General features: G+C 46.3%; 1 protein-coding gene across 1 annotated transcript in view; it reads right to left on the bottom strand.

The window, feature by feature from the left end:
- Nucleotides 1–1,298: 1,298 nt before the first annotated feature.
- Nucleotides 1,299–22,870, bottom strand: part of Znf746 (zinc finger protein 746) — a 22,131-nt gene continuing 559 nt past the window's right edge. Inside the window, exons 2-8 of the mRNA XM_013355519.1 lie at nucleotides 22,467–22,863; nucleotides 19,934–20,233; nucleotides 19,722–19,803; nucleotides 18,872–18,985; nucleotides 5,592–5,783; nucleotides 4,857–4,982; nucleotides 1,299–3,888 (exon numbers count right to left, since the gene is read on the bottom strand). Coding sequence (XP_013210973.1) covers nucleotides 2,771–3,888; nucleotides 4,857–4,982; nucleotides 5,592–5,783; nucleotides 18,872–18,985; nucleotides 19,722–19,803; nucleotides 19,934–20,233; nucleotides 22,467–22,863 — 2,329 coding nt within the window. The 3' untranslated portion in view covers nucleotides 1,299–2,770. The remainder of the gene's footprint in view (nucleotides 3,889–4,856; nucleotides 4,983–5,591; nucleotides 5,784–18,871; nucleotides 18,986–19,721; nucleotides 19,804–19,933; nucleotides 20,234–22,466; nucleotides 22,864–22,870) is intronic.

The raw sequence follows: 22,870 nt of genomic DNA, 5'->3' as shown, positions 1-22,870 counted from the left end.
ATGGAATGCACCACTACATGATGTTACTGATATGGTTAAAATGCAGCTTCATCCATCTTGTTTTTTGTCATCTGGCAAGTGGCACTCAGCCCAGGATGGAGAAATCCCTTATTAGGGAACCATGGCCAGGTTCTCTGGCTTATTAGTTTTGCATGCAGGAGTGGAGGGGTTGGGGTAGAGCAAGGGTACAGTGAACTGGGTAGGCCTCCTTGGCTTTCAGTACTGGGGACATCCAATGGGAGAGATGACCAGAAGTGAAGGAAGGGGTCAAGTTAGCACAGTCAGCACTGTCAGGATTCTCCATCATGGGCCTGGTAGAACCATCCCTCCGCCACATTCTTTTTTTTTTTTTTTTTAAGATTTATTTATTTATTTATTATATATACAACATTCTGCCTCCATGTATGCCTGCACACCAGAAGAGGGCACCAGATTTCATTACAGATGGTTGTGAGCCACTATGTGGTTGCTGGGAATTGAACTCAGGACCTCTGGAAGAGCAGCCAGTGCTCTTAACCTCTGAGCCATCTCTCCAGCCCCTCTCTGTCACATTCTTGTGTCCTTCATGGAAAAAATAATATGAAATAAGTGAAGAATAAAATTCTATATATCTTTATTCTTAATTATGTATATCTGTGTGGGAGCACGTGCTCATGAGTGCTGGTGTCTTTGAGGGCCGGGGTGTCAGAGCCACTGGAACTAGAATTACAGGAGGCTCACAGCTGGGAATTGAACTTGGGTCTCTGCAAGAGCAACAACTGCTCTTAACTGCTAAGCCATCTCTCCAGCCCCCAAAATATTTTTTTTCTTTTCCTTAAAAAATTATGACAAGATGAAAAATTCCAAAAGCGTGAGGTAAAATGTCAACACTGATTAGCCCGTGGGTGGGAGTATGGCAGAAATGCCACTGGAAGCAGCAAGACCAGGCTGCATCTAGAGGTACTGCCACCTCTCCAGGCAAGGAAGGGTGGGAGGGCTCAATAGCTTACATCCATTTTCTTGATATTCCATAGTTTTCTCCAAGAGTATCCTATCTTCCTGAATACCATCTCAGAGTAAACTAAAGTATATAAACTGTATTTACAGTCTGTAGCAATGTGATTGGTAGGTCTTGATTCTCTCTCCAAAATCCAGTTTATCTCCAGGGAGCCAAACTGCCCTGAAATCACCTTCTCATGTTCCCAGAGTGGCCAAGTGTTAGCTGTGGGCTTGGGGCTTGGCCTCCTAGAGAAGCTGTTTAGAAGCAGCAGGGAAAATGGCCAAATGTCTAAGAATGGATCCATCAAACAGCCTTGGTGCTGGTTAGGTTTTATTTTAACAGAATGTTTTCTGTTCATTTGTTTTTCAAAATATCAGTTATATCAATATTAGAAGTGTAAACAGGTACAAAATATACAGTACATAGAAACAATCTTCTTAACTAGTCTATTTCTAATAAAAGTACGCAGAAGGGAGTTGAATGGGCACCATGGTCTCTGCCCTCTTCAGGGAGTCATTACCCACTTGGGGAAGAGGACCAGTGGCTGCTTTAACAAAATGGGAATGGCTATGTGTGGTGGGGATAGCACTGTATTGACAGAAACTTGGACCTAGCTCTAATTCCATTGTGAAGATAATCCAGGCAAGCCTGAGGAAGCCACTTACCCGGTTACCTGGCATTCCAACTACCTGTGTGTCTAGTCATGCGGAAGCACACATACTGGGGGCCGTCCAGCTTGAGCTGCTGAGGCCGTTCTCTGTGTCTTGATGATCTGATCCATTTGTGTGGGACAAATTTTTTAAGAGGGCAGGACCTCAAAAACCTCTCCTTCCCTAAACTGGTGTTCCATGAGAGCTGAGACTCAGCTGGAGCTCTTCCCAGTTCCTAGAACACACAGTACTTGTAGTTAGATGCTGTGTCCCCTTTGAGCCCTTTATTTTTTCTTTAAAAAGAACCACCCATCTGCTGCTTCCCAATGTGAGGTGGAACCATTTTGAAAACGAACATACTGCACAATGGGCAGCCAAGAGAAGCATCTATGGATAACAGACATAGCCCAAGATGGGTGGCCCTGGCTTTCTGTGACCTCATGTTCAAGGGCCCAACACTGTCCAGATCTAACACTACTACAGCGCAATACGACTCTTCCTAGCCAGGCCCAGGAGTCACTACTACAGTGAATGTAGTACCTTGGACAGGTACCACCGATGGCTCAAAAAGGGAAAAGTCAGGGCTGGGCATTAGGGTCTTTTCAGAAAGTAAGGAGTCCTTACTGCTGAGTGGAAGCTGTCTAGGCCCCAGTGCCCTCATCACCCAGGGCCTAAGGTTCAGACCAGCTGCCTGGACAGAATGGGAACTCACCTGCCATAGGACTGTATGGTCCAAGGCTGGGAATGCCTTTGCCTGGTCTTCCCACTGACCACCTTTCCAACACCAGTAAGACAAGGTGGACACATAACACTGAAAGCCACAAGTACACCTCAGAACTTCAACTGGTGTTGCTACTATTTTCCATCTTTTTTTTCTCAAGAATTAAAGAGAAAAACAAAAATGGGTTTGTAATTAAATTACTTAGGATTCTACTAAGGTGCTCAGTCTCACAGTCAGAACCCTACTCTCTAGGTGGAGGCTGTATTGATAGTTTCTTTCCAATGATCATTCAGCAACAGGGAAATTTGATTCTCTGCCAAGTCTCCCTCTTTGCTTCTGAGCTTTCTGGCCACCCTGCTGTCTGCACACGGGACTTTGTACATTTGTGGCCTGCAGGGACCACAGAAGGGTTGGGGGCCCTCACAGGTCCCCTCCACCATCAGTGGGTCCCAGGACACTTAGGCCACAAGTCCAGTCAGTCACAAGGTCTGTGGAAGCCATGGGTCCTTTGGCTGCGGGGCTCTTGAAGGGGTCGGGAGGAGCTGGCAGTGGTGGGAGTGGCTGCCCATGGGTAGGCGCCTTGGCCACTGCCGGGTGGTTGCGCTGGTGCTTGCGGAGGTGGTCCTTGCGGATGAAGCTCTTGCCACACACTGTGCAGGTGAAAGGCCGCACACCAGTGTGCGTTCGGTAGTGGTCGATAAGCTTGGAACGCTCTGTGAAACGCTTCTCACATTCGGTGCAAGGGAAGGGCCGCTCGCCAGTGTGTAACATGCGGTGGCGGATGAGGTGTGCGGGGCGAGTGAAGCAGCGGCCACACTCCCCGCATCGCAGGGCGCTGCTGTCCCGTGCGCTACCCCCGCCTCCGCTGCTGCCTCCGCCGCCACCACCACTGCCACCTCCACCTCCAGTAGCGGTAGAAGCTGCCCCCGTGCCCGCCCCGTCAGGCAGTCCACAGCTGCGCTGGTGAGCACTCAGGCTCACCTGCAGCTGGAAGCTCTTTCCGCATGTGGCACAGGTGAAGGGCCGGCCTCCGGGCGGCGCTGCTGGGTGTTTCTTCTGTCCAGGCTTATGACCAAAGCCTTTTGTCCGGCCGGGATATTTGCAGGGATCGTTGAAGGGTCTTGAGGCCTGGCTGGGGTCCAAGATGGCATCTCCATTGTCAGGAGAGGAAAAAGGGAGCCCCTCAGGCACCGTCCTTGGGTTCAGGCCCACTGGAGGTTTGCACCGGAAATTCCAGCCCCACCGTACACCACCGAAGAGCCAATCCCCAGGAGGTGCCTCTTCCTGTGCTATGGCAGGACTGAGCTCACCAATGTCCCTCTCTGGCCTAGTGGGCTCCCGCAGCCCAAGCACCGTGTCCTGGCTAGGGAAAGAACTGCCCTGACTTTCCCAGGCTCCTTCCTGGACAGGGCTAGGAAAGAATCTTGCAGCTTGGCCTGGTGCAAACAAAGTCCCATGAGCCTCCAGGTCGGTGGAATGCACAGGTGTGGCCACCACCTCCTCTTCCTGGACTTCTGTTTTGATGACAATTTTTACGTCTGCTGAGAAGAGAAAAGAGCAGAGATCATTCTGGACAAGATTAAAGGACAAAGGGTCAGCCCCATCGGAACACCACAGCTCAAACGAGCAATCTGTCCTGTTTGAGAGGCTAGCCAAAAGCTTCATCTGGCCCGGTGACTTCCGTACTGTAAAAGCAACCCTAAATTTCGTCCCCAGATTCTGTTTTCCCTTTCTTTGGCTGTTAAATCATGAGTTTATTCTAAGAAAGGGATTCTGAATGTGATGGCCATGTACTAAAAATAATGCAGAAGCACAAGCTTAGCCTCTGAGGTATCTGGGACTATGTACAGCTGTCAGACACATTTCTTAACCACAGCTCCACTGCGAATGCCCAACTCCACAGGGCAACAGGGTTAGCTTGGACAACACATCTAAAGGTACCTCAGCATGCTATCTGGTACACAGTAACTGCAGTTACCTGATGACCAAAATGTTACTGAACAAATAGAACTGTTTGACTTTATATAAATATATATATAGGCTTGTTATTGGATTTTTAGTGTATTTATGGGTGGCAAAAGATGACAGAAATTTTTATTAATATTAATAATTGGCCTTCAAACAAGAGAATGAATACAAGAATGTGAGAGTTGTTCTTTCCAACTTTGGCTTCCGCTGTCTTTGGCAGCACTGATATCTAGGAAGTGGTTTTAGCTCAGTCTGTTTGCATCTGTGCCATAGGAGCCACAGGTTGCCTGGGGGGAGGGGAACTATTTGAATAGATTGGCTAACTCTACAGAAAAGGAACTATCTATATCTATAAAAAGTATCGGCATCCTCAAGAAAGGCTGTTCAAATCAGAGAGTTCTGAAGGAGAAGAGAGCAGAAGGCACAGCGAGCTGTAAGATCAGACTCAGTGCATGGTGGCTGGAAGGATGGGACAATTGACCAGTAAGAAAAGGCTCCCAGGCCAGGCATTCATTCTCCTTTCCTGCCACTCCTGTACCTTCTGTGGATGCTGCTGTGTTGAGCTTCAGTGTCCCATCTGAGCATGCTGAAGAGGGGTGGTGGGGAGGGAGATCTGCTTGCCAGGAAGTGGGCGGGATGGTGGTTGAAAAGTTGGAATGGACACCTGTAAGGAAGAGAAATTGTAGCCTGTGGGTTAGGGGAAGGACATGGACATGGGAGAATAGTGAACATGAAAACTGAGGGAGGGTGAGGCAGGGCAGCAAAACCCTGAAAGCCCTGCTCTGAATGTCCATGTGCATTGGCCTCTCTGAAGTCAGTGTGTTTTGCTCCCTTCTCTGAAGCACTGGAAAAGTCAGATGTTATCAACTCACCCTTCTCCAACAAAAGGCGAGCCTATGCCTCAAGGAAGGTTTGAAAAACTTCTTGTCAGGCCAGATTTTTTTTTCTTCTTTTTAAGATTTATTTTTATATTATACAGATGGGTGTTTTGCCTGCATGTATGTCTGTGCACCATATGCATGCCTTGTACCCTCAGAGGCCAGAAGGGGCCATCAGATCCCCTTATGACAGTCTGCCATGTGGGTGCTGGGAATTGAACTTGTGTCCCTGGAAGAGCACTCAGTGCTCTTAATCACTGAGCCCTCTTTGCAACCCCTAGGCTAGATCTTCTGAGAGCTCACAGTTCCTCATATGCTTTTAGGCACCTTCCCATCCTCTACCTTCAGTCCCTAAAACTCATGCCAGAATCTGCTCCCTTGTCTCAATTACTTACCAGAGGTAGCATCTGTGGAGATGTCTCCTGCCCCAGAGTCCAACTGGCTGAGGCCCCAGGGCTCTTCCCCAATATCTGGCTGTCCAGCTGCCCAGGCTTCCACACCTAGAGCCTGCTGCTCCTGCAGCTGGAGCTCCCCTTCCTGCTTGATCTGCATCAGGAGGTCAGGGGCAGGAACTGGAGCACCGGAGCCTAGGAAAAGGAGAGCACGTGAGCCCTCAGGCCTGAGCTGCATGTATATACGATCAAGGAGTGCAAGACAGCCATGGCATAGGGTGCGTGGGTTGGTGAGAAGGAAAAACACGCAGACAGGTTCAGGGCTAGAGCTGATCCAAGGGTAAGTCCTAGCTGCCCTGGAGTTTTACTCTCATTTGTATGTAATAAGGAATGCTTGACCTCTTAACTCCATCTTACCCTGCATGAGCTTAAAAGAAAGAGTCCAGAGGTAAAGGAAAGCAATTCAATTAGGGGATGGAGTGAGGAACATGCATGTACGCCTGTGGGCCAGAAGAGGCACCAGATCTCATTACAGATGGTTGTGAGCTATTGTGTGGTTGCTGGGAATTGAACTCAGGTCCTCTGGAAGAGCAGCCACAACGCTCTTAACCACTGAGCCATCTCTCCAGCCTGAACTTAAACTTCTGATCCATCTGCTTCTACCTCCCAAATCCTGGGATTACCTGAATGTACCACCATCCTTTTTTTTTTTTTTTTATATGTAGTGCTGGGGATTGGACTGATGGCTCCTTGAGCTAGCAGGCACTCCACCAGCTCCTACATACACATACTTTTGCATATTTATAGCAGAAAAGATGAAATGAAAATTAATGGGCTAGTCAGGTAATGCAAAGTATCACAAATGAAGCAATACCAACAACAAAAGCCTTCATTTACTTATTTATTTAATTTATTTGAGACAGGGTGTTGTAATTAAAAAAATGCCGCAAAGATAAGTCATGCCATGTAACAAAGCTCACATAGGAAGAGGAAAGAGAAGGGACAGAAAAGTGGGCAGAGACAAGAGTGGCAGAAGAGAAAGGAAGAGAGAGAGAGATGGGGGTGGGTAAGGTCGACCTTTTAAAAGGGAAGGTAGCAAATGCACACAGGAGGTGCCCCTAGTGGCTGCAGCTGAGGACGTATCCTGTCAGGACCCTAAAGGCAGGCCAGTACAAATGCCTGAACACTAACACAGGGTCTCTCTATGTAGCCTCAGCTGTCCTGGAATTCACTGTGTAGACTAGGCTGGCCTCAAAACAAAAGCCTTTAAAGAGCAGAAGGAAGCTGCCCTGTGCTCAGGCCTCTAGTCCCAGCTTCTTGGCAGGCAGTGGGAGAGGATCATAAGCACATTATTTATGGTTCTGAGACCCTGCCTCAAGAAGTGGGGAATAAGCAAAATCAATCAAACAAACAAAAACAGCTGGGCACACAGTGCTAGGTAGAGAGTACTGGCCTAGCATATGGGAAGCCCTAGGTTTAATTCCCAGTTTGAGAGAGGAGGAAAGGTATGAGAGTGGAGTTAGTAAAGTGGGGTATGGGAAAACAATGCGGAGAACATAAGATTAGTTTGCTGAAAAGAATATTAAGCTAGTTCATCTCTAGTAAAAGAACGAGGAGAAAGGAGAGACCCTGACGGTCTGAGCATGATGCAGCTGAGGTTAGCATGGTAAGGAGCACACTGTGAATGGAATTCTTTTTTTTTTGTAATATTTATTTATTTATTATGAATCACTGGAGTGCCCATTATCACGTACATCACTAGGGTACCCACTATTACATCTATATCACACTAGGGTGCCTATTTTCTACTGAAGTCATTACAGATTTGAAAACAAAAACCAATACATCTTTATTAATTAATGATGTAATTAATTTCTCAGAAAATGTGGAATTAAGCCGGGCGGTGGTGGCGCACGCCTTTAATCCCAGCACTCGGGAGGCAGAGGCAGGCGGATCTCTGTGAGTTCGAGACCAGCCTGGTCTACCAAGGGAGTTCCAGGACAGGCTCCAAAGATACAGAGGAACCCTGTCTCGAAAAACCAAAAAAAAAAAAAAAAAAAAAAGTGGAATTAGACAATTATTAGAAAAGTTATTTAGTATTAATAAGAATTTCAGCAAGATTTCTAGAAATGTCAACAAATGAGAAGCAACTGCTCTTTCTTTCTTTCCTTCTTTTTTGTTTTTTCGAAACAGGGTTTCTCTGTGTAGACCTGTATACCTAACTGTTCTGGAACTCACTCTGTAGACCAGGCTGGCCTTGAACTCAAGAGAAATCTGCCTGCCTGTCTCCCAGAGCTCGTCTTAAAGTTGTGCACCACCACACCTGGCCTCACAACTACCTTTTCTGAGGAGCCAAACAATTGCTATTTTTCTCCTGTCACGGATCTTAACACAAGAAACAAAGGAGGAAAGTGGCTCAGCTAAGCTATTTTTATGATGATAATTCAGATTTTCACGTTCATCTGTGGACAAAGAACATTTTTACAATGACCCTAGTATCAGAAGTTAACCTGGGCTGGCTGGAGTCTGTTCCTAGCAGAGAAGTTGAAGACACCTGTCTCAGGAGGAAGCCAGTGGTCCAGGGACTACGCTGTTCTAGCTCCTGATCCTCATCTCTCCAGTGTGGTGTGTTACTTCACACTATCAGAGGCAGCTGTGTGAAGGGCAGAGGACTGAAAACAGCATCTCCGCAGAGCTCCTGCTAGATGGGAGGGGTGTTTCCTGCCTCTAGTCCCCATAAATCAGCAATAAACAGACAGACACTGCTAGTTAAAACAAGATACCATTAAGCATAGCAATTAAAACAGCAACAGCAACAAAAAAACCAAAGTACACATGGAACATAGAAATATAAAGAAAAAGTATAAGACCTTTTGAGCATAAAATTATGAAAACTTAGTGAGATATCCTAAGGACTGAAGGTCATCAAGTATAATGTGACTCTATGAGAGTGAAAAGTGTCAATACTTTGCAATTTCAAAACCCCACTTGTATTTTTCATGGCACTTGATTAGGCAGTGAAAGTTTTCTCACAATGGTACAGGAAAAAAAAAACAAAGTGCTAGTAAGAAAGTACCAAGGTCTTCTCTGCTGCTCAGCAAAAAGCCTAAACCTAATCCTGCTGGGCTAAGGACTTGAATATGTAAAGCAAAGCTTGACACTTTCAATAGGAAATACAAGACTTTACGATCTGGAAACTGGGAAATATTTCTTAATTACTGGAGACACAAAAGACTCATGAATGCAGGGAAAGACTATCAAATCTAAGTAAAGTGGCCTGAGAAGCATCTGGGTTTTAAAATACAGCATGGAGCACACTGTTTAGCAGAAGAGGACTTCCTATTGTATATATGGCCCGGAGTTCCAGCTCCAGCACACAAAACAATAAACCACTTCAACTTGAGAAAGTATCAGTACACACACAAAGATTCATATTTATACATGTAAAGAACTACAAATGAATAAGAAGAACAACTAAGCAGACAAGCAGAAGACTGGCCCATGAACACAGCACACAGTGCTCCATCTCACGTGCACTCAAAGCCATTTCACTCCCATACAATGGTCAGAAATAAAAACACCTTTTGGATGAGGCAGGAGCCCCAGGGCCTGCTGATAACTCCACTTCAGGGCCACTTTGACATTACAGTTGTCACTTCCAGGTCTACAATAGAGAAACCTTTGCAAATGCCTAAGAATTTTCACAACAGCATGTCCTTATAGCAAAACAACCAAACCAAACCCAAACCCACAACTAACCCCAAATAACCCAAAACATAGACAAAATGCAACTACTCCCCAACAATAAAAGAAGTAAATGCAATGTGTTAATTAAAAACTTTGAAAGGGAAATCATGGAAATGAGTAAGTTATTGGTTTTCTATCAACACAGAGGGCTCAAGCACAAATGTAAGAAAATCTGCACCATGGTAGCATTCATAAAAACTCTAAAACTAGGCCAAAACAAACAATGGTTTTTGGTAATACACACAGAAAATAATAATATAAAGAAAGGTAGGGAATGATCTGCTTAGCGCCCGATTTCTGTTTGTTAATAAAAAGGGCTAGGACTTGGAAGGGACTCAGACTCTGGAAGGTTCTAGTGGTGCTCAATTCTCATGCTAGGTGTTTGGCATCCAAGTTGTTCACTACATTCTAGCTACTTCATCATCCTGTTCTTGGATATTTTCATATTATGTGTGATGCAGAAAAATCACACTATTAAAAAATAAAAGGAGGTCGAGTGGTGGTGGCGCACACCTTTAATCCCAGCACTCTGGAGGCAGATCTCTGTGAGTTTGAGGTCAGCCTGGTCTATAAGAGCTAGTTCCAGGACAGCCAGGACTACACAGAGAAACCCTGTCTCAAAAAACCCCAAAACAAAACAAAAAAAACAACAAACAAACCCCAAACCAAAAGGAACCCTCTATGTTTGATAATAATACTTGTCCAAAATAAACACTTCCGGCTAGGAGATAAGCTAAAGTGCTTGGTGACCATGTGCATGCAAGTCTCTATATTGGATTTCCACACAACTGCCCCAAAACCATCCACAAGTTTTGGCTAAATACAAGTAGAAGGGTACGGGTATGCATGTGTCCATGGTGCCAAAGGCAGCACTAGGACCTTGCATATTAGGCAAGAGCTCTATCACAAAGTTATATCCTCAGCCTGCGTTTTTTGAGACAGGACCTCATGATGGGAGTCTCAAATTTCTGATACTCTTACCTCCTGAATGTCATGATTATAGGTGTACACAGCTATGCCATAAAACTGTATTTTATTTAAAATTATGTAATAAATTGCTGATTAAATAGGATAGTCTAAAATAATTTAAGCTGCCTGACACGGATGCTGGGGAACAGAACCTGGGTCCTCTGGAAGAGCAGAAAGAGTAGTCTTAACAACAGGGTTTCACTGTGTAGTCCTGTGCTGGGGACTGTGGACACCCAGACCTTGAATTTTCTACGACCCTTTGCCTGCCAGTTTTCCTGTGCTTGCAGCTGCTCTGAGTATAAGACCCTGATGGCAGGGGAGTGGTCTCTGGTGGTTTGCAGCTGAACAATCCTGAGACCTAGGGCATGGCCATTTGTCAGGGAAGGCACTATATATAAGCTACCCTGGTACACAATAAAGTTGACATTCTTGTTTCAAGGATGACCCGTGTCTCTTGTCTCTGTGTGTCTGTGTGTGTGTTTCAATCCCCAGGCCCTTGCCTGGCTCACCAACCTTCCCATAAAGCAGACTGTAAGGTATAGGTGTCATATCGTAGTACATGTAGTACAGGCGAACAGGACTGTAATACACTTAGTAGTATGGACGTTACAGTCCTGGCTATCCTAGAACTCACTCTGTAGACCAAGCAGGTTTTGAACAAGAGATCCATCTACCCTTGCCTCACAAGTGCTGGGATTAAAGATGTACACCACCACCCAGCTAGATACTTTGTTTTTTTTGAGACATGGTCTCACTATGTGGTCTTGGCTGGCTTGGAACTTGCTACTTAGACCACAGATTTACTTGACTCTTGTTATGTACATCTACCTGCTTCTGCCTCCCAAATTAAAGGTGTGCACCACCATGCCTGGCCCTTGAGAATATTTTTTTTTCTTATTTCATGTGTACTGGAGTTTTGCTTAATATGAGAGCATTGGGTCCCTTGAAACTGGAGTTACAAGCAGTTGTGAGCTGCCATGTGGGTGCTGGGAATTGAACCCGAGTCCTGTGGAAGAGCTGCCAGTGCTCTTAAACACTGAGCCATCTCTCCAGCCCTCTTTAGAAGACACTTTAAAGAAAATTCCAAGCCAGATATGATGACACACACCTGTAATCCTGAGTCTCAGTAGGCAGGCTTCAGGTGTGAGGTAACCAAGGAAATGGAATCCGTTATCTTGGTAGCTGGGTCTATGTTCAAAATGCCACTTTGTGGCTGAACATTCTTAGACTGCAATTAGGTTATTCCCAGTATAGTAAAACTAGAAGGAGGGGGCATTTCCCCAGTTGCCACACATGTGAACTAACAAAGGATATGTACCCTCCCAGGACCCAGGTTTCAAAATACCATTGATATTGTGATTTTTGATCTCTTTAGTGGGTTTCTAAAAAAGAGCATGGGAAGAAATGCCCTAGAAATGTGCTCCAGTGTAGCATGATTTGGGAAGGAAAAGGTTACCTTATCACACAAATAGGCTATGCACCTCATAAATATTCATAACACTTCTTACAAAAATAACAAGTGCAAGATCTTTTCAGCTACCCACCCTTGGGTCAGCTTATTCCCAGCTATATGGAACACACTATGACTTTGCTTAATTGTGCTAAGTAAATCATAGCTTAAGCTGAGCCCTTCTGATGAATTCTTTCCTTTAAGACAAGAACTCTCCTCCCAGCTAACACTTCCAGTGCTTAGCAGGCAAGGCAAGCCTGGGCAGCTCAGGGGGTGCCATGTCAGGTGAAAAATCTAGTATAAACTTAAAAGGAGGCTGGGATATAGCTCAGTGAGAGAATGCCATGAGCAAGGCCCTGAGTTTCATCTTTAGTGCTGAAAACAAAACAAACCACTTGATAAAAAGAAACATTAGCAGCAAAGGTGTCTATTCCACAACATCTTATTGTTAGAGCAGAAATAATGTTGTACAAGTCCCTGGGCTCTATCCCTAGCACCGCCATGACTTTTTGTAAAGGTTAAAGAACCAAAGATGTCTAAACAGATGACTCACCTTACCTAACAAGAGCAGCATTTTTTATCCTAATGAAGTCAACGCATATCACAAGTATCCCTGTCACAACTATATAAAACACAAAATTAAGTTTAAAGAAAACTCTATTTTTTTGGGAAACAACTACCAGAACAAGACTGTGAAACCTTATCCAACCACCTAAGAAACTGTCGATAAATGAATCTTCCTGTGGACAGAAAAGCCCAGAGTTGTAACGATGGCAATTCTCCAGAAGTTAATTTATAAAGCAAACGAATACAATTCACGCATGCTCCCAAGAAGACTTTTCTTGAGAACATAAAGATTCCAAAATGTATATCAAAGAACAAAGATCCAACAACAGCAGAACAGTTCAAAGAGCAAGCAGGGCAGGTTTGACCCACTAGTTAAGGTTTGGAGGAGCTGAACAATGTGGTGTTGGTAGAGACAGAGCAACAGAGAGAACAAAGAGCCCTCCAACAGCCTTGTGGCTATGCAGAAACTAGTTCAAGTTGGAGGTGATATTACAAACCAGCCAGGACAGGAGTATTTACTAATTAACATATGCTTTGAGTCAGGGTCTCATGTATTTTAAGCCTGTCTCCAATTAGTTTTTAAACATTTATTATTATTGCGTATGTGTGTGTGTGAGTGCCAGTGCCCATATGTGTAGAGGTCAGAGGGAAACTTTCAGGAGTTGGTTCTCTCTTACCATGTGGGTCCTAGGGATCAAACTCAGGTCCCTAGGCTTGGTGGCAGTATTTTGGGCAGGGCCTGTTAGCCATCCCTCCAGCTTTCTCAGCAGTCAAGGATGATACTGAGTTTCCGATTTTTGGCTGGGAGTGGTGGCGCATGCCTTTAATCCTATCACTTGGGAGGCAGAGGCAGGCAGCTCTATGTGAGTTTGAGGCCAGCCTGGTTTACAGAGTGATTTCCAGGACAGCCAAAGATACACAGAGAAATCCTATTTCAAAAAAACAAACAAACAAACAAAAAAAAGTGTTTCTGACTTTCCTGCCTACACTCCCAGTTGGTTAGAGACATGTGCCACTGTGCCCATGGAAAAATTTTAAATTCTCCTTTGCAGCCTATATAAATATTAATTCTAGATGGATTAAGGACTTACATTTAAAAAACCTTAAAAAATGTATTTGGAAAATACATGGGTTGGTGAGATGGCTCAGTGTGTAGCTGCTGAGTTTGATCCCCAGGATCCACACGGGACAAGAGAACGTATCCTATAAGCTGTCCTCTGACTTCCTTGTGTACATGCACACCCACACCCCTAAATTTAAAGTGTAACTTAAAAATATTCAAAGGGGTTGCAGAGATGGCTCAGCTGCTTAGGACCCAGGTTCAGTTCCCAGCACTCACATGGTGGCTCACAACAGTCCCTAACTCTAGTTCTAGAGGGAATATGATGCCCTCTTCTGGCCTCTGTATGGTGCACACACATAAATGCAGACAAGACATTCATATACATAAATCTTTTTTTTTTTTGCCTTTTCGAGACAGGGTTTCTCTGTGGTTTTGGAGCCTGTCCTGGAACTTGCTCTTGTAGACCAGACTGGTCTCGAACTCACAGAGATCCGCCTGCATAAATCTTCTAAAGAAGAAAAAATTAAGACAATATCTTTGCTCTGCTTTCTGTTTGCCCTGAGGTGAATAGACTCTTTTTTCCTCTGTGTGCTATGATATTCTGTTGGAGAAACAGAAATTAAACTGAGATACAATTTCACGCCTGCCTCGTCAAATGCTAATTATGAAAAGCTGTCAGAAACACATTTCATAATGCTGATGGAAGAGGCTTCTGCTGATTCTGGGGAGAGCAGTGGTCTGCAAGGGGTCACCAAGACTTGACACAGGGAAGCACCTTAGTCTGCTCCAAAGAAACATTTCCATGTTGATACAAAGATGTGCTCAAGGATGCCACTACCATGCTGCTTTTGGCAGTGAAAAAAAGACATTACTGGAAAATACACTGCAACAGTTTCTTCTTTTGTTGTTGCTGTTTCATTTTTAGAGGGTCTTACTATGTAGCCCTGGGTGACCTGGACCTCACTGCAATCCATCTGTCTCAGCCTCCAAAACACTGGCATACATTACTATGCCCAGATTTTTCTTTTATCTTGTTTGAGAGGCTTCACTAATGTACTCCTAGCTGATCTCAAGAGTCATCTTCTTTCAAATGCTGAGATTACAGGGACGTGTCGCACCCAGCTAAACAGTTGTTTTTCAAATATCAAGCACCTGAAAAGCCTGGTCCAGGTGCAATAGGCCCTGCCTCTAACACAAGTACTGAGGCCATGGCTGGAAGGCCTGAACTAAAACAGCAGGACTGTCTTCCGCAGCAGCAACACCCTAATATGTTAGTACAGACAAATGTGAAATACAGAGTAAAAATAAAATGACATTTATCTTGGCTTTCCAAAACACAAGGGCAAGTAGTAACTGCAAGAAGAATGGGACTTGTTGTGGAATATTATTTTAAGATGTGTTACATTTGTTTATGCTGTGGAACATCTGCTTTAATGATGCAAAGATGTGTTGCATTCTTATATGTTGCATTTGTTTAACTCTGTGAAGCTGTGTTACTGTGTCTGTCTAAAATACCCAATTGGTCTATTAAAGAGCTGAACGGCCAATAGCAAGGCAGGAGAAAGGATAGGTGAGGCTGGCAGGCAGAGAGTAAAGAGAATAAGGAGAGGGTAGGGAAGCAAGAGAACAAGGGAAGGAGGACTCGAGGGCCAGCCTCTCAGCCAGTCAGAGTGAAAGGAAGGTACACAGAAGTAAGAAAAGGAAAAAGCCCAGAGGCAAAAGGTAGACGGGATAATTTAAGTTAAAAAAAAAAAAAAAGCTGGCTAGAAAAAGAGAGGCTAAGGCATTTATAAGAAAAAAAAAGTTTCTGTGTGACTTATTTGGGAGCTAGGTGGCAGACCCCCAAAAGACTAAAAGAGCAAAAAAAAAAGAAAAGACAAAAAAAATCCAGCAACAGAGACTGACTGAGTCTGCAAAGGCAGCTAATGACATCAGAGACACATTCCAAATACCAAACCATAGACACATCTTAAAGGATGGACTGAGCATACACTCAAAACCACTTCCTGAATTCCTAATCTGTTATGAAATATTTCGAGTATGGATTTATTCCATGAACAATAACATACTTTTTATCGTCTGAGATTTCTAAATGGGAGGGAGGACATGCATATAAAGAATAGATAAATGCACAACACCTGGAACAAAGAGACTAGAATATTAGATGGGAAATCTGAGGAAAGTCCCACTCAGAGGCCTCCCTGCAGTGGCTCTGAAGAAGTCTATCATTCAGGGATTTGGGACCAGAAGCCTGAATGCTCAACAAAGAGCTTAGAGGACAGTGGGATGAGAGCAGAAAGATAGGAAAATGGGAGGATGGCTGGCTGTGGAGACTGGATGAAAAGTTAGAATGTGCATTTTACGCGGCTCTCTGCTGGGTCCAAGCAGACTGTAGGGGCTAAGGGCAGGACCAATGATGGCAATCTCTCAGCAAGAGACTGAGGCTTGGAAGCAGTCTAGATAACTGAGTGGGAGGGCTAAGAAGAAAGTGGATGTGTTGTAAACAGAGGGCCAGAGAACTTGGGGTTTTGGCTTACAGCTGGATGGATGGAGAAGCCAAGGAGAATGAGGGAAGAATGGGTTTCAAAGAGAGGTTACTAGCTTGCCTTGGATACACTTGCCATGGCTATCTATGGGCCATCCAAGTGGAGACACAGCGTAGGCAGTGGGGTGTGGGAAATTCAGGCAGAAGTCAAGCTAGGAGCACACACCTAGGCATAGGTGCTGAGACCTGAGCTGTCATGAGGAAGGGACTGTGAGGATGAGGGGGACACCATTTCAGAAAGGTCCCAAGGCCACAGGAAACAGCAAAGGGAGGACATCAGGGGTGGGGCAGGAACCACAGGAGATGAAGTTGTCCTGTGTCTCCAAAGACATGACTTCAGGAAGTAATGCTATGGTTGGGTGTGTCCCTGGAATCCCTGTGCTGGAAACTTAGTCCTTTGATTCTTGTTAATGGCATTAGAGGCGGAGCCTTTGGAGGCAATCAGGATTAGATAAGGTCATGAGTGTGGGATCCCCCAAAATAGCCTGAGTGGCTTTGTAACAAGGGGAAGGAAGATTTGCTGTCCCACAATGGGATATCCTTTCTTGCTTTCATCAAGAAGGGTCACACCAGATATGGCCCCTTTGACCTTAACTCTCCAGCCTCCAGGCTAGGATTGTGGGGGAATCTATAATGACCCAGTCTATGGTATTCAGTAATAACAGAGAATGGATTAAGACAGTGAGTTATGGGGCAAACACTCCAGACACAATGAGGAAGGCCGGCATTTTGGCACCAGCAGTTACTGGAGTCTGAGATAGTCAGGATTAGTGGAGGAGGCACCCAGATTAAAAGGGATGACTTGGAAACGTATATGCTCCCTCTGAAGCTTGACTGGAGGCCAGGGAAGTGGGGCAGTCGATCAAGAGCGGGAATGTCTGCTGCCTTTGAGAAGGTGGCATAAGGGCAGATTCTTGGGCCAGGCAGAAGGGATATCAAAAAATATCCAAAGACCACAGAGTGGTAAGCAGAGCAGCAGGCACAGAACAGGCAGGGCACCAGGAGTCAGAGGGCCATGAGAATTTTTTCTTAAAAAAATAAAAACCAAAAAACCCTAATATATATTATATATATATCATACCTATGATATATATATAATATATCCATATATGGATAGAGTTTAGATTTATACATGCACATGTGTGCTTGATGCAGAAGGTATCAGATTCCTTAGAATGGAGTTACAGATGGTTGTGAAACACCATGTGGGTGCTGGGAAAAGAACCTGGGTCCTCTACAAGAGCAACACGTGCTCTTAACCACTGATCCATCTCTTTAGCCCTTCCCTGCAAGAGTAGGTTTTTAAAATTAAAAGTGATCTTTTAATATCTACTGAAATTGTTGGTTGTGAGCTCTCTATAAATAGGGCTAGGTTTGGTCTCTGAGTCATAATTGGCCAGCCTGAGCTAGTGAGGCAACTGAGATAATGCTGGTGACTACTGGCAGATGTTGGTCAGGAATACCAGATGAGGCTGGCTGTAGGGTTAGGGGTTTGCCACTGGCAGCTGCCTGCATGCAGGTGCAGAGCAGGCAGATGATTTCTCTGAGATCACGGCTTTGGCAAGTAGATAGAATAAATAGAGGGAAAGTGAGAGAGTGTGTGAGGCAGTGATAGCCACAGGACAGGAGGACGAGGAGAGAGTGAGAAGGCCCTACAGATTGAAGACCTGCTGGACTTGAGGCTCTAAGGACTGGAAGAACTAGAAACAGGAAGTGGCTGTGGAATACATACTAGGGATGGGGGCAGTGGAAGGGATGAGGCAAACATCAAGAGTGGCAGGACCACCACATGGCTCTAGTAATCTTCACGAGTAGTGAGGCTGAAGGATGACAAGGTGGTAGGTGTGTAGAGGAGGGAAGAACACCTGACTCCTGAAAGCCCAGCGTCAAAGGGACATGGGGAAGAGGACAAAAGAGCTGCAGGGCAGCAGCACTTGGAAAGAGAGAGCCAGGGCTCAGCCTGAGCAAGACAGATGGGAAGACACTGGACCATGGAGACATTGGGGGGAAGAGAAGAGATGAGGCCCGACAAGGGCATGGGCCGACTCAGTCAAGAGTGGGAGGAGGACAGGGACCCAGATGCCAGGACTGAGGAGGGAAGAAAGGCAGCATGCGACTCCTGCTGACAATGAGGGCTACCAACTGGCTGTTTCTCGGATCCTACTGGTTCTCACCAGGGAAAGTACCACATGTTACAAACACTAGGAAATTAAAGCAGATACCAGGAACCTCTCACCCTTGGCTTGGAAGTCAAGGTGACACGTGTCCCCTACCAGGCAGCGAACTCAGTAGACACCTTTCTACCATCCAGCTGACCCACCGTCCTTGGTACCAACAAAACACAATTAACTACGTAGGAATTAACCACAGGAAGATCTGAGTGACACAGTATCAAAAACGACAAACCCAAGGTGGCAGGACAGGCAAAGGACAGACAAGGGAGGCAGAGGCTTAGCAAAGTCAATGTCTCTTACAAATGACTCAGCAAGGTCTTCCATGTAGGAACCTGGCATCCCTATTCTTCCTAAACTTGAAGAGGTGCTGATTGCTCCAGGGAAATGTGAGACACTGTGTTCAGTATCCAAGTCACCTGAAATAAACACCTGGTTCTAGTCACACTGGACCACATAGCTGGCCAATGGGTTTTTAAACTTCCAGTGTTTAAAACTGGATGACTCCTTGAGCAGCTCAAGCTCTTTACTCCCTCTTCTCTTATGCCCTAATTCTGTGACCCTGCTTCTGGCTTTGCTATCTATGCCCAAGATACAAATTACCAGTTTCTACACCATGGCTGAGTAAGTCAGTTGTGACTCAACCATGAAAGAGTTACATTTGAAACACTGTGTCTTTCTGGAAAGAGGAGTAGCACCAACCCTAGACCTTTATTTTTCTATGTTCACTTGGTCAGCTGATGTGTCCCTGATCTTTTCCCAACCCTTCACCTGGACTTGGGTCCACAGGAACTTCCGGGACCTTGGGGCCAGCGCGACGCCAAGTGCATGGCTCCTTGCCTTGTTCAATCTGGGAGAGGACCTCGGGTTTGGAGATGGCATAGTCTGAGAAAAGACAGGGTTAATCACATTCTCATCAGAAAGGGTGATAGGCAGCTGTAAAATCACTAATAGCCTAGAAACTAAATGTCTTGACTGGTACTAAACAGCAGTTCTCAATGGTAGGCATTCTGCTGCAACGTCTAGGGACGAGCTTGTGTCGACTCTAGGGGGTGGGAGAGTGCTACTGCATACTGAACAATGCATATGAAAGACCCCACTCCAAGCGTCATCTGTCCACAGAGCTAGCTGTGCGGGATACAGAGCCACACTAAGCAGCAGCATGCCTGCAGAGCAGAACATACTGTGAGTGCACTCACTCAGTCCACCAAACACTCCTGATTAGAAAGTAAGGCCAAGAGGAGGGGGCTGGAGTAACAGGGCTTTGGGGCACTCTGTGATGTGTCACATAAAAGCCACCCAATTGATGGTGAAAGAACAATTCCTTCGCTAAAATGGAGTGGACTATAAACACTGGAGAGCTGTGGCACACCTGCACCTTAGTCTTGGTAAAAGCAGAGATGTCCATACTTTGGGCCTGGTGAGGACAGAGGCTACTGCTTTCCTAGGTCTGCTACTCCAAACAGAAGGGAGTACCTGACTCTTCACCCCAGAACATGGGAGGAGTCTCCTTGCTCACAGTATCTAGGGATCTATATAGACACCACTGAAAACAACTATATCACAAAGAGGTCTGGGGACTCTAAAATCCCACCTTACAGAGGCATGTGTCAGGCCTTACCCAGGGAGACCAGTGTCTCATAGTTGCCCCTCATCACGTGCTTGTAGAGCTCCTTCTGCCAGTCCTCCAGCTTGCCCCACTCCTGCTCAGAGAAATACATGGCCACATCATCAGAGGTCACAGGAACCCAAAACCACACTTCACACTCACTCACCCACATCCTTGCAGGCATGGACCCTTGGGCTCCCCATCCCAGGGCCCCCAAAAGCTACCTTGGGGACCTCGCCCTTGCTGCCAGGGGGAAGTCTCAAAATCCAGAAGTTCCGGTTGCGCAACAGATTCTCCACGTTCTCCAGCCGCCGCTGCAGCAGCCCGTACTCCTGCAGCAGGGTTCCCAGCACGGCCCACTTGCCCTCCAGCTGGTTGCTGAACTCCACAGCTGTCTTCTCACAGTCAGCCAGCTTCTTCTCTGCCATCCCAGTTCGGCCTTCTAGAGAAAGCAGTCGAGCGGCCTGTGATTCAATCTTCCTCTCCATGGCCTGAATTGTAGCTGCCATTGTCCACGGAGAAATCTTCAACAAAGAGGAGAAACCAGCATTATTCTTCTCATTGTGATCCTTCTATCCCACACATGGGGGAGCCAAGCTGGGAGTGGGGAGCTCAAGTATGTTGGAAGTAGGAACATCCTATATCATGCACCAGATCTTGCCTTAGTAACAGCCTCTTTGGGTTTAAAGATCTGGCCTGAGGCTGGCAGGTGCCTTGCTCAGGACCCCACAGCACACTGTGCAAATTTCTACCTTGGCCCTTCCACCTATTCAGTCAGCTCCTGTATGTCCCTACACTGAGCATCTCTCCTGGTGGACATGATTTTTTTTCACAGCACAGCGCTAAACACATGGTAAACACACAGTGCGATTTTGCAAAATAAACAGTGACTTAGCATTGCTGGGGCGTTTTAGTGGAGAAACGATAAACTGCAGATTTACTAGGGCCCAGCCTGCACTTCTGTCACAATCACACAGGAACTGCCTGATGATGACCCAGCAAAAACTCCAGCTGCTTCAACTGAGAGGCACAAACAAGGGGTTGCTCAAGTGCTTTTTAAAAGAGCATCTCATGTCCCCTCTTACAGACAGATAAGCTCAATGGCCAATTCCCTTCCCTCCAGGACAACCTGATTTGGTCCCTTCCTAACTGCCCTTCCCTCATGAGCTAAAATTACCATTACTGCCAATTTTCACCAATCAAAGAGATGACTATTTTGTTTCTGTGATGAAGTCTTACATAGTCCAGGTTGACCTAGAACCTGTTTGGATGGTGCTGAACCCTCGCTCCTCCTTGCCTTTATCACCTAAGTCCTGAAGTGACTCTTAATGCCTGGCATTAAGAGTTGGACTCAACTCCCTGCAAGGTATGAATCAGTCTCAGACACGAGCTGTCTGAGATCAGGGACATACTTAATCTGGTGGAGAAGGCAGACTTTTACATGTGCAACAACAATCACAAGACTGATACATCCCTGCCACTAGGAATGGCAGAGGCTTTAGTGACTGCCCACTGGAGATGAAGAACACATTGCGGGGGGCACGGGAAGAGCTCCTTCATGTATATCTAAGGTGCAACCCCCAGGACTGATTGGAGATCCCTGCATGGGTGCTTCTTCTGGTCAGTGCCTGAAGACAGATGTTCCTTACATTCCAGAAGGATACTCTTTAACAAGAAAGGGTGGATGACTACTTGTAAAATAAAAGTGACATCTAGGAAATAGTGTGGACTCATCTGAGTCACTGGGAACCAGAATGTGGGAAGACACATCAGAAAATGGGGCCAAGAGGGCTTGACCAGAGGCAGAAAAGCTGGTCTGCATGGTGCTCCAGAGTTTCTCAGGCTGTACAGGAGGCACAAGCTCTGACTGAGGACTTTCAGTGGGTCTCAGAAGATGGATTCTGACAGGCAGAACTGTTGTAAGGGAGAGTCTGCTGTGGGAGGATACCTCTGGCCTCTTCTTCTTTAGGGCCAGCCCGGACTGGGATTATCCCAGAGTCTATTTCAGATGTATCCTTGTACTCTGCCACCATTCCCTCTGCTGCAACCTCTGTGTTACACAAAAGGGCATCTGCACAAACATCTACCTCAGTGATGTTTTTCTTGTTCAACATCTGAACAATGGGTCGGGTTTTTTGTTGTTGTTTGAACTATTTTTGTGGGGTCCATGGACCTTTGAACTGTGTGGCTTGTGCTCTGCCTAAGCCTAGCACCTTACTCACTCAAAGGGAAGGTGGAACAGCCAACTGCAAACAGGCAGGGAAGCCAAAACTCTGAGCTCGAGAGGAGCCACTTGTCTAAGAGGACGCCAAATCCTTCCACTGTTCCCCACCCACATGACGAAGTCCAGGCCTTCCAGCCCCTTCCAACTCTGCAGCTCATAACCAAAACCATCTCTCCAGGCTTGTGGACCAGTCCTGTACTGTCCTGTCTCTGTGCCTTTCCTCTCTCGGCCCAAGTCCTATGACGCCCTAGTTAACTCAGTTCACAGAAGCATAGACTACCTGGCCAGGTAGGAGGAACAGGGTCTGCTAAGCACCTGCTTATTCGAACTTCGTTTCCACCAGGTTGCCACAAGCTCTTTCTGTTTGACCATATGGCTACTCGTGTACCTGTCTGCTTTTCTTATCACAGTCACTGAACTGTAAGCACTGTCTTCCCACACTTCCTCTCCGAGATTCTCGGCAAGTTAACTTCGCTGGACCTCCAGCTTCTCTTTTGTACAAAATAATAACTATAATAGTAACTATCCCACACGTTTGCAGTGAGGACAGAAATCATGCCTAAACCGGGCTGAGCACAGCGCCAGCCTGGCTGGACAAATGGGAGCAGCCCTCGCGCGCCGCCCGGGGAAGGCCGGGCACATAGTGGGTGCTCAGTGTATGCGGAATCGACGTCGGACACCTCCCAGGTGCCACAGGCCGCTGGGGGAGCTGGGGGAGGGAAGCACCGGCCCGGCGCCGAGGAAGGAGCCCGGCCCGGGGACGCGCAGACCGGGAACTTGGCGCGGGTCGGCCTCCGGACCGCGGACGGCCGTTCCCGGCTCCACCCGGTCCGGTAGGCCCCGGCGGACCTCGCGGCCGCTCGCCGCAGCCCCAGGACCCGCAGGCCCGGTCTGGCCCGGAAGCCCTCCTGGGGCCTGCGGCACAGTGTGCTGGGCC

Source organism: Microtus ochrogaster, unplaced genomic scaffold (assembly GCF_000317375.1).
Source record: "Microtus ochrogaster isolate Prairie Vole_2 unplaced genomic scaffold, MicOch1.0 UNK153, whole genome shotgun sequence".
In the NCBI taxonomy this organism is placed as follows: Eukaryota; Metazoa; Chordata; class Mammalia; order Rodentia; family Cricetidae; genus Microtus; species Microtus ochrogaster.
This window is presented reverse-complemented; position numbering and strand designations above follow the sequence as displayed.